Source organism: Lactuca serriola, chromosome 1 (assembly GCF_051521515.1).
Source record: "Lactuca serriola cultivar US96UC23 chromosome 1, Lser_US96UC23_V15, whole genome shotgun sequence".
Lineage (NCBI taxonomy): Eukaryota > Viridiplantae > Streptophyta > Magnoliopsida > Asterales > Asteraceae > Lactuca > Lactuca serriola.
In genome coordinates this window covers 23,245,377-23,257,940 of record NC_136408.1, presented here as the reverse complement: position 1 = coordinate 23,257,940, position 12,564 = coordinate 23,245,377, and the positions used below count along the sequence as shown (strand labels likewise).

The following is a 12,564-nucleotide window of genomic DNA, read 5'->3' as shown; positions in this document are numbered from 1 at the left end:
CATTGATTTAATGTCTAAAGTATAACCAAATAAAAGAACATAAAGAGTAAAAACTCAAATTACAAAAATAGTAGTTAAACTCCTAATTATTGAACGACTAGAAATAGAAAAATCTTCCTTTATGCAACTTCACTCCTCAGATACACAAAACCTGCAAAATGTACAAAGGAATCATTTTTTGAAATATTTTTCAGATTAAGAATTTGTTGTTTAACACATCTAATTACCTTCAATTACTTTGTGTTCACCTCAGGTAGTAAAACCTCAATAGGAAACTCCTCCTTCTACAAAATAAAGAGGTTGACAATTAATAATTTAAACTATTAAAATAACAATTATAATGTGGTTTTGATTTTTTTTCAAATATACCTTTAATTTTTTCTTGACTACATGAACTTGCCTAATCCAATCTCCTCCGCAAATCAACATTTGTACCGTGTCGGACCCCAATGAAGCTCGATGTGGATCAATAACTCTACCGCCGACACTAAAAGTTGCTTCAGATGCAACCGTAGAAATTGGGATTGCAAGTACATCTCTAGCCATCAATGATAAAACACGGTACTTTAACTTGTGCACATTCCACCACTCTAAAGCATTAAATGATTCCATTCATGTTTGTCCTTTCTCCCTATAAACACCTTCTTCTAAATACATATCAAGCTCTGACTTTTCTGGTCTCTCCAAATCTGCAGTCTTTATGAACTCTCCAAATGCCTCCCATCCAGATCCAAGTGATGTACCTTCATTCAACCCTAAAACATTTCTTTCATGTTCGCTTCCATGTGTTGCAGATTCCCTAACTAATGTGTCATGCATCTCTAAATACTCCGAATACATTTCATAAAGTGCATTCTTCACTTCTTTAATGTTCTCGTCTGAATTTTGATAAAGTGTTGGAAAGCAAAATTCAACCAACTTCATCTTGAACCGTGGATCTAACACAGAAGCTATTGCCATTACAAGGTGACACTCACCCCAATACTTGTCAAACTTTTCCTTCATTTTCTTCACCATATCACGAATAAAATCGTTTGTAGATAATGAACCTTTATCAAGAGTTTGCTTCACTCTAAACACTTCAATTAGATATAAATTAGCAGTAGGATAATCACTGCCCGAGATGATATTCGTGCACACCTAAGCATAATCGTTGGATTTAGTCAACAAAGAAAATCATTTATTAATAAAATATTATGCATATTAAACACAAACCTTAAAAACCTTCAAAATTTCACATACGCTTTGAACATTTTCCCAATCTTCATCAGTTGGCAAGTGATGAAAATGTGGTTCATACTCTGCATACCTGAGAAAACCACAATTAAAGTGTTAGTGAATATGAACATGTGTTAAAAACTTTAAGGTATATTTGAGTATACCTTGGGAAAGCATCTTTGAACTTTAAAGCCATGCACAACATATCATAGGTTGAATTCCATCGTGTTGGAACATCAAGCATTAACTTCCGATCACGTATTTGCATTTGATGTGCAGCCTTTGAAAAATTTAGACGTCTACCCTCCGAATTGTTAATATACTTTATACCCTCACGAACATCACCGATGATATGATCAATTATTGCAAGACCATCTTTCACTAGAAGATTCAATATGTGTGCGCAACATCGTATATGAAACAATCTACCACCACATGAAAGTTTTCTTACACGCGAAAAAGTTTCTTTCAATCTTCTTAAAGCTTTGTCATTATAAGCTACGTTGTCAACTGAGATGGTGAAAATCTTATCTTTAATTTCCCACTCTTGCAAACACTTGTAAATACCATCAGCAATATCAACCACAGTACGAGGAGGAGGAACATGTACAAAACTTAATACACGTTTCTGTAATCTGTAGAAAAACGTTGAGATATAATTAAAATATGATAGAAAGAAAAAGATAAATAATTAAATATTAAAATTGAGCAAGTTGTTAAACCTCCAATTATGATCTACAAAATGTGCAGTAATAACCATATACTCAATTTTCTGATGTGAGGACTTTCAACAATCAGTTGTTAAACTGATTTTAGAGGCAGCTTTTGTAAGGGCTTTCAACCTTTTCTTCTCATGCTCGTATACCTTAAAACAGTCTGACGTAATTGTAACTCTGCTTAATTTCTCAAACAATGGAGTAGCTGTCTTCATCATTTTCACAAACATTACATCTTCCACAGTAGCAAATGGTTGCTCAGTACTTAGTATCCAATTAGCTATGGCCTCCCTCATCTTGTTTTCATCATATTTTGTATCCGGTCCGATCAATGGTGGCACAAAATCCACATCACACCCACTAGGCTGGAAATTTAGTATTTGTTGGTTTTTTAGCGATTGTTTATGGGGGATGCAACTGTTTAGGTGTCTTTTATATGATGATGTAGGACCTGAACCAGTAATAGCCAACCTTGACTTACAATGTTTGCATTCGGCTTTTTTCTTACCATCCCGGAGTGTAACTACAACAAAGTCGTCCCATACTTTTGATGTTTTTTTTTCCATTTTCTCGTTAATTGTACTTCATCTTCATCGGTTTCGTTATTTTTTCTCTCACACTTTCATTTTCATTAGGGATTTGACTAGTTGTTTCTTCATTTGGAGTGGTTGTGTGATCCATACCATGTACTGATTGTGATGACGGATTATCAATCCCAACACCTGTTTCAACCCCCATTCCTTTGTTTGGACTTAATAGGTTTGTTGTAGACCCTCCATCATCCATTGAATCTTCATAAGAAAACAATACAAATCATAGATACATCAAAGGCGGTTGGTTTTCTTTCAATTCATATAAAGATTAAAGAAATTAAGGAAACATATTATTAATAATATAAATATATAATATAAGGAGTGAAAAATATATTTATATTATAATTTATATAGGCTCGTTTAAGCTCGCGAGCCCTAGTCGAGCTCGGTTTAAAAGCTCGGGCTCGAGCTCGTTTAATAAATGAGCCCCGAATAAAGCTTAGGCTCGGCTCAGGCTCGTTTAAATCGAGTTCGAGTCGAATTTTTAACGAGTCGATTCCGAGTAGTTCACGAGTAGCTCGGCTAACTTACACCCCTACATGTAGTGTGTGTGTATATATATATATATATATATATATATATATATATATATATATATATATATATATATATATATATATATATATATATATATATATATATAAAGCCTCAATGATCAAATATATATAAATCAAAAAGTGTATTACTCTTTTAAATGATTATCCTTTTATTAAAGAGAAATCTCTAAAAAAAGTCTTAATATTTTACCATAATTTACGAAAAAATCTCAAACTAAAATTTGTTTACAAAAAAACATGAATTAACGGTAAAAATGACGATTTGACCCGTTTTTATTAATAACCCGGTTCTTTTAAAGTTCTATTACTTTACTATAATTTACGAATATGTCACAAAGTAAAATTTATTGATAATTTGACAATTTTCTCCCTATAACATACATATTACCAGTTTAATTGCTGACATTGACGGTTAGTCAATAAATAAGTTAATGAGAGGAAAATGTTGCGTTATATAATGTTATTTTTACCATAAAACTTGATATCATGATGTGTTGTATATTTTTTGGAATATAAAATGCATCCACCGAAGACTGCAATAATTACATAAATAACAACAGCTTTGTCATTTTTTTAAGTTTATAAGAAATTTTAAATTGTCTATCTAATCTTATATAACCCAGTATATCCATCTCATCAGCTCATTTCCTGCCCTTTTTTCCCAGAAGTACATATTTTATCGGTTTCATTGCTGACCTGGACACATAAACATAAATGATTCGATGAGATGAATATCAAATTTTAAGGTAAAAGTAGCATTATATAACCCATTGTATCCATATTATCAACTCATTTAATGACTAGACGTCCATTTCGGCAATGAAACCGATAAAATATATGTTGTATGGAGAAAATGATCAAATAATCACTTAATTTTAGTTTGTGGCTTATTCGTAAATTATGATAAAATAATGAAATTTTAATGGAACCGGGTAATTATGAAACTGGTAAACCGGGAAAAAATGGTCAAATCGTCATTTTTACCGGTAATTCATGTATTTTTTGTAAATAAATTTTAGTTTGAAACTATTTTATTAATTAGGACAAAATATTATAATTTTTCTAGAGATTTCTATTTCTTAAACAACCTCACTTTCGTATTATTGCAACTTAATCAAACACAAGTTGTGATGAACCCTACCCTACATACAGGGGTCTTTGGGATTGTATATAACTATATATAAAACACTTTATGCTTTTACTCGTAAAAGTTCTCCCCTATGAAAATTGAGTTTAAAAAATATTTAGATTAATTCTGATGATACTAAAACATAAAAAGTTGATTTTTTTCTATTTGCAAAAAAATTATGTTTATATATGTAAGATGACGAAAGGACAAGAGAGTATTTTGGTATGTTTGTTGGTAGTTAGAAAAAAAACTAGGATATGATCTATATAGTTTTTTAGGGTTAAACCAGGGAAAATGACTTATTAAGGTAATTAAAATTTTGGTATATTCACGTCTAGGTAATTATTTTTTTTGTATACATCTAAATAACAAACTTGTTGGAAGTGTTCACATATGACCATTATGACTTGGTATAGCAGGTTAAATCCTAGATATAAACACTTTCAATAAGTTCGTTACTAGATGTGTACAAAAAAATAGTTATCCAAATATGAAAAAAAAAGTAAAAATAAATTACACAAATGGTCCTTATGGTTCGGGAGAATTTGTGTTTTTGGTCTCTAACTTTTTTTTTAACTCGGATGACACCTACTGTTTATTTTTGTTATGCGTTTGGTCTATGTTTTACCTAAAAAGACTATTGTGACCTTATTAATTTATTTTTTAATTAATTTTCTTATTTATGTATTTATTTTTTATATATTAAAAAAAATTAATAGACCCCACATAACTATATCTCCTCACCATAAACCTCAAACCACATTTGAGATATTTAATTCGGATGGTCCCTACTATTTATTTTTGTTGCGCGTTTGATCCATGTCTTACCTAAAAAGGCTATTGTGCCCTTATTAATTTATTTTTTAATTAATTTTCTTATTTATGTATTTATTTTTTTATATATTTTAAAAAATTAATAAACCCCACATATCTGTATCTTCTCACCATAAACCTGAAACCACATTTGATAAATTTAATTTGGGTCTTACCGGTCATCATCCCATCTCTAATCCTCCCCAACTTCTATTTCTTTTACATCTTTAGTAACATCGACATCTTCACCATCCTTTTTTTTTTGGTATTTCAACTATGGCGAACCAACACCATAACCTACTGTCTCTTCTTCTTTAGTGCGTTGTATTGTTGATTCGACGGAGTTGAAGGACCGAAAAAAAAAAGGATGATGAAGACGTCGATATCACTAAAGATGGAAAATAAATAGAAGTTGAGGAGAATTAACGATTAGATGGTGATGAGATACAAATATGTGGGGTCTACTAATTTTTCTTAAATATATAAAGAATAAATACACAAACAAAAAAATTAATTAAAAAAATAAATCAATAACGACACAGTAGTCTTTTTATGTAAAACTAGGGATGAGCCTCGGAACCGGGTACCCGCTTTTGGAACCGGAACCGCCTTAGAACTGCCGGTTTTGGAACTGGAACCGACTTAAGTGGTTCCGGTTCTCGTTTTTTCAGAACTGTTACCCGCCGAAACTGGTTTATATATATATATATATATATATATATATATATATATATATATATATATATATATATATATATATATATATATATATATATATAACTTCACATAAATCTGTGTGTTACTTAGACCGGTTTAGTATTTATTGGTCCGATTTTGTCCGTTTTTAGTCCGAATTGATTTGAATTGGATCGAAATAAATTGCAGTTTTATGGATAAAAGATAAAAAAAAAAAAATGAATGTAACAGGGTTACCCGCTCCCAGAACCGGAACTGCCGGTTCTGGGACTGGTTCCAAACATTTAAGAACTGTCTAGAACGGTTCTAGTTTCGCTTCTAACTTTCTAGGAACCGCCGGTTCCGGTTCCGGTTCTCGCCAAATGAGGCGGGTACCCGCTTATGCTCATCCCTAGGTAAGACAGAGGCCAAGCTCGTAACAAAATTAAACAGTGGTGATCATATGAGTTAAAAAAAATAAATTAATTAAAAAATAATCAGTAGGGATCATCCGAGGAGATACAAATATGTGGGGTCTATTAACTTTTTTAAATATGTAAAAAATAAATATATAAATAAGAAAATTAATTAAAAAAATAAATTAATAAGGGTACAATAGTCTTTTTAGGTAAGATATGGACCAAACGCACAACAAAAATAAACAGTAAGGACCATCCAAGTTAAAAAAATAAATTAGGGGACCAAAAACACAAATTCCCCCAAACCACAGGGACTATTCGTGTAATTTACTTTACTTTTCGTTTTGTTTGAGTAACTATTTTTTTGTAACGAATTTGTTGAAAGCGTTCATATCTATGATTTAACCTGCTATAGCAGGTCATAATGGTCATATGTGAACACTCCCAACAAATTTGTTACCTAGATGTGTACAAAAAAAAATATAGTTGCCCAAATATGAATATACCGAAAGTTAGTTATCTTAATAAATCATTTTCCCGTTAAACAATGATAATATGACAATTGGTTTCCACGTATAATAAACATTTTCATTTTAGTTATAAGCACTGTAACATAAGATAGAAGAAACAAATTATCAAAAACCTAAGTCTTGGATAAATATGCACAAGTTTCATTACCAATCGATTTACAAATTGTTAACGCAATTACGAAGCTGAGTGTCCCTATTCATTATGATTGCATAAAAGCTAAGTCTTAGCTTTTGAAGCACGACTACACTTCATAGCCAAATTAGTAATTCCTTAATTTAAACCTTATACGCTTTCAGGTTCAAACATATACTTGTGATGTTTCTAATTATATGTTCCAATCGCTAATTATGAGATTTTCTCATTGACTTCAACTCCTTATAATTATAAATTTTAGTGAAATTTAAACTCATATCAGTTATAGACTTAACAACTTAGTCCTTAGCGAGACTCTTTGTTAGGTGGTCTGTCAATTTGTGTTGCATCATATGAAATATTTTACCGGCATTATCCCTTATATTGTTAAAACCGTGATTAATTCGTTATAAAGGTTAAAATTTAATGACTTATTAATGACAATGCCAATTTAGATGGTCTTAGAAATTATGACAAAATTTAAAAATTTTAGTTACCATGATTATGTAGCTTCATGATAAAATAGACTCTACAGTTAGCAAATCCATCACTAGACAATAAAAAATGAAAAAGGAATTGTTAAAACTTTGCACTAAATTGATAGAAACAAGTAATGTGTCTTGTTTGCATATGCATATTATGGTTCAATTAGGAATGTAGGATGTGATGTAACATAAAAGTGGTTATGTTTTATATTTAATAGTTTTAACTAACAAAAAGGCCGTATCTAAAATGATTGATAATCAGTCGCGTGGACTCAGTGACCGTGACCATCACTGTTGCATTTTTTGGGGTGTTTCCACATTAATACATAAGAAGAAACTAAGAATATTAAATAATTAAAAAATTATAATATATAAGAAGAAATTAAGAATATTAAATAATTAAAAAATTAAAAGATAAGATTATTTTTTATAATTAATTGGAATATGATTTGTAGCCAAATGAAATAATAAACATACTTTTTATAATTAGATGGAGAAGAAACATCATAAATGGTCCCTGTGGTTTTCCAAAATCTGAAGTTTAGTCCCCATGGTTTAAAAACATCATAGATGGTCCCTATGCTTTCAAAACTTTTGACGATTGATCCTTATTGCTAACTCCGTTAAGTTTGCCCGTTAACTAAAGGACATTTTCGTCTTTTCACGATCACAGGGACCATTTATGTGGTTTTCACTTATTTAAAAAAAATGAAAAAATAAAATAATATGCAAATGGGGTCCCACCTCTCTCTCTCTCTCGCCCTCTCTTCCTCTCGTTCTGATATCACCAACCACCAACGTTGTGTTTCTTACTCTTTGCTGTTGATCGGAGCTAGCCAAACACTTTCACATAATAATAAAAAAGGATTTAAGGCAAATATGGATCGTAACAACTAAAAACTCTCCTTGACATTTTAACAAACACTTTGTGTGCATATTTCAGTGAACTAAAAATTGATAAACATAATAACTTTTGCAGTATATGAAGAACAAGAGAGAAAGAGAGATGCATTTGTCATTTTTAAACTCGTGTGAATCGAGAACCAAGTACACCTCAAGAAAACTAGACCCACCCTTAACCTTCGAAGATCAAGACTGAGATGCCCTTTTTTCCTGTGCGCCTTTCTTTTCATCTGTACAGATTCAAATCACAGCCCCTTCTTCCTTATGTTCTCCAATTGCATATTGAAAAGGATTATGGTGGTGTTCTGATGATGGACAATGAAACGGTATAGGAGAAGAGAGAATGATTTCAGTAGAGATGATGGTCTTAATTCTTCACAGAGAAAAGATGTATGCCCTGGTTCTTGATTTAAAAACTTTTGTGAGATAGATACAACCATACATGCGGTGGTCAAATTAGGAGGTGGAAGAGAAGATAGATTGTTGGGTTTATTAGTTTTGGTGAATCGGAGTCCTCACTGTGGCAGCGGGTGGTGGCGGCGTGCAATTGTAGTTCCACTGCCTTGCTCATTTGTTATATGCCAACGTGAACTCAAAGGGAGTGGCGGTGAACGATGACAGGTGGTCGGAGGGAGCTGGTCAGATGAGCCACACAAGCAGTAACGACAACACACGGTGTTTGGCTAGCTCCGATCAACAGCAAATAGTGAGAACATGATGATGGTGGCTGGTGATATAAGAACGAGAGGAAGAGAGGGGTTGAAAGAGAAAGAGAGAGAGAGATAGAGAGAGAGAGAGAGAGAGAGAGAGAGGGTGGGACCCCCTTTGCATATTATTTCATTTTTTTAATTATTTTAAAAATAAATGAAAACATCATAAATGGTCCCTATGGTAGTGAAATGACAAAAATGCCCTTCAGTTAATGGACAAAACTTAACGGAGTTAGCAATATGGACCAATCGTCAAAAGTTTTGAAAGCACATGGACCATCTATGACGTTTTTAAACCACGGGGACTAAACTTCAGATTTTGGGAAACCACATGGACCATTTATGATGTTTTTTCTTAGATGGATTTAATAATGTGTTTCGAAATAGAGAACGAAATGATTTAAATGGTTTCACCAGAAAACTTTATATTAGGAGATCCAAACTTCCAAAGCATATGATTTGCAAGATAAAACAATCAATCTATAGCCGCAAACAGATTTCTCGTCGATGGTATCCAGCTTCCTCATGTCACCACCTCATATGGTTTTGAGGAAAATATTGTTTATGCTTGTGTATATCACAAGTTAAGTGGGATTAAATGTTTTTTTGGTATTACATGTCGGTGATTTTTTTTATATAAGTAATGGTATAGGCTTATGTAACTCTGAAATATTCGAAGCCTGCTGTTATTTTTTTCAAACTGCCATTTTTGAAAAGTAGTTTGTATAAATCAGACGAGTTCGAAACTATCTAGTTTTCAAACTATAACAATTTTGTCCTTTTAATAATCACTAAAATGACAACTAGAAATGACATTACCCCAATTGTAAGGCTGGACACTGTGGGTTCGGCGCAAACCGTGTTGAGTACTCCGCATGCCGAGCTCGGCAACTCGGTGACTAAGGTGTTGTTTGTTTTTTCTGAGGCAAAATATTTGCAGTCTGCGGACCACATCTGTAGACCTCTGCAGTAAAAAAGGTGGACCAAACGTCTGCATTCTGAAAAAAGAAGACTCTGGTCCATATCTGCGCCAAGAAGAGGGCGCACGGACATTTTTAGATCTGCAGTCTTCAAAAAAATAAACAGTCTGCGAAGGCTAATGTCTGCACGTGATCTGCACGGCGCAGACAGAAGAGACCACGCAGATCTGCAGACAAAAAACAAACACTACCTGAATAGCAACCATAGAGAAAAGAGTTTTCAATTGGAAAGTTACATTAAAGATGTCTATAATTCTCTTTTGCTTCACTTTCTACCCTAAACTCAACTTGGAAATACTATATTAACCCTTCAACTTTATAAAAATTATCATTTTGACTTATTCTCTTTCATATATAATAATCTTTATTAATTCAAGTAAGCTAAATTTATATAAGTTAATTGTTATTAATATTCTTTGTGTCCTCATATTAAATTATATGATGTTTTTACTTGTTGTAATGTTATTTTTTTTAAAGTTTTTTTAGGTTGATTTGTTGTATTTTTCGTTGAATTTTATTGAAATTATAGTCTTACATTAAGTTAGTTAAATTGATTATTTTTAATATAAATTAATTTACAAAAAAAAAATGGCAAGTGTGTTTAGTTAAAATCCTCTCGTATGTGAGAAGGCTTACAAACCGTTTAACTTCTTGCTTAGATTTGTTAACTATGATACTTTAGTGATTAATTTCTTATTAACTCGAAGTCTATTTTTAACGTTTAATATATCAAAGTCAATGTATCATAGAAGAGAACACAAATATATATGATTTTTTGTTGCCAAAATGTATAAGGTTCAGATTTTGTATAAAAAAAAATAGAAAACCCCCTTTTTCAAAATGAGTAAACCCATTGTTCCAGCATAAATCTTTTACAACATGTGGTGTACTTTTTACTAGCTCTAGCTAGCAACAATGTATTTGATGTTAGACAAATTTACGTGATTGGTGTTACGTGGTTTGCCTAAATAAGTTGATTTTCTACAACTATAGAGATATTTACATGCTTGGTCCTATGGTTTCATGTAAATTTTTACATGGTTGCTTATTTAACAAAGTTAAATGTCCATAATACTCTTTTTAATTTAATTAAGACTTTTCTTTTTCATGTTTTAAATAATGAATTAAAAATTAAACGTAAATCTCACCCCTACTCCACATCTTCTTTCCTATCCTTATTCCAATCTTGCATCACGTGAAGACTAGTCTTTGCTAGCTCCCATCCATTATCATCGGCGATGAAGACAAGCACCATCAACCACCCCCCCTCACTACCGGCTTGAAGGCGTTGAAGACTATATAGCACCACCAATCACTGCTCAATTTTGTCGTCCTCTGCGACAGTATGCCACCATCTGTCGCCATAGATCTGGTCTGTCACATCAAACCCACCCTACCTCCTCTCCCTCTCTCTTCTCCAGCGTAACTACTGGCCACCTTACCGGAAATTGTTTTGTGTGTGGGAAAAAGTTTTATTCAGTTTTTTAATCAAAGTTAGTTTTAAAATATATAATAAATCTAAAAAGGGTAAAATAGTAATTTTAAACCGGCTATACAACAAAATCAAAACTACAAGGAACAACCACTTTTAAAATGAAACTATAGAGATCAAGCACACATATGTTTTTATAGTTGTATTAAATTAGTCTTTGACATACTATATGGACCAATTATATAGTTTTGTAGTTTTGTCTTAATATCATTATACAAGTAAACATATATTATCATTATTCATTGAGTACAAAAATAAAAATTTTGTTGAATTTGCACGAACGTTTATTTCTTTCGTCGCAGACTCCCAGTTGTGATAATAACATTAATTTTCTTGAAAATCTTTCATATACTCTTAATTATGAACAAACTGATGGTAAGAAATTCTGTTCAAAACTTTTATATATTGGTTTTTCCTTTACTATATTGCAAAATAAAATATTGATTATTTTGGACACCTACTGTCTAGTGTAGTTTAATACAATGGAGCTTAAGAACCTTCGCATCTAAATCTAGTTAAACTTAACTATCTTGTATCGATGACAGATTCACGAAGGTCAAAAATGAAAGTCTATCTCTAGCCCGAACTTCAACAAACTCATTAATTGTAGCGACTCTATAACACATAATTATTTGGTGAGAAGATTTAATAACAGTATAATATATGTGACAATTGGTCAAAAATGGTTGATGGGGTTTGTTGGATAAAGGACGTCAATTATCTAGCATTGTTGTATCAATATCCCAATAAAATGGTCCCTCCCATATGCACCAACTTGTGAACTTTAAGTAGTATTTTTAAAATTATTAAGAAATTTGTGTTGAAATAAATATCTTATATATAATTTATCAACAAAATGCATTGTTGATAAAACACACTATCCAATTAGGACAAAAATTACAAAAATAAAGTTTTAGATCCTAAAATTACAAATATCTACGAAACTCGAAGACCATTATTGTAATTTACTCTTACATTTATAAGATAATCATGACACTAACACAAGTTATGTTTCCGTCTCACATTTCTAATGTTGAAGATGAAATGTCCACTTTACTCTTACTGAAAAATAAAAATAGTTGTATCTTTTGTTACGTTAATATTTTACACAAGATATATTTTTGTTTTTCTAAAACAATCACATATTTATTATTTTATTATGCCATACTATTAAAATATACTATTTTAAGTGAACAAAATATTCATCTATA

General features: G+C 31.6%; 1 protein-coding gene across 1 annotated transcript; it reads right to left on the bottom strand.

The window, feature by feature from the left end:
- Positions 1-612: 612 nt before the first annotated feature.
- LOC145052450 (zinc finger BED domain-containing protein RICESLEEPER 2-like) lies at positions 613-2,720 on the bottom strand. The gene is made up of 5 exons (XM_079000279.1): positions 2,555-2,720; positions 2,061-2,457; positions 1,383-1,853; positions 1,243-1,309; positions 613-1,140 (listed from the first exon to the last, which is right to left on the bottom strand). The coding sequence occupies exons 1-5, from the start codon at positions 2,718-2,720 to the stop codon at positions 613-615; spliced, it is 1,629 nt and encodes a 542-aa protein (XP_078856405.1).
- Between the last annotated feature and the right edge of the window lie 9,844 nt (positions 2,721-12,564).

Coding starts and splice junctions, on each gene's coding strand:
- LOC145052450 (XM_079000279.1), bottom strand. CDS start 2,720: ATGGATGATGGAGGGTCTACAACAAACCTATTAAGTCCAAACAAAGGA. Junction 1,854..2,060: donor TACGAGCATGAGAAGAAAAG/GTTGAAAGCCCT, acceptor GTTTTTCTACAG/ATTACAGAAACGTGTATTAA. Junction 1,310..1,382: donor TTCAAAGATGCTTTCCCAAG/GTATACTCAAAT, acceptor TGGTTTTCTCAG/GTATGCAGAGTATGAACCAC.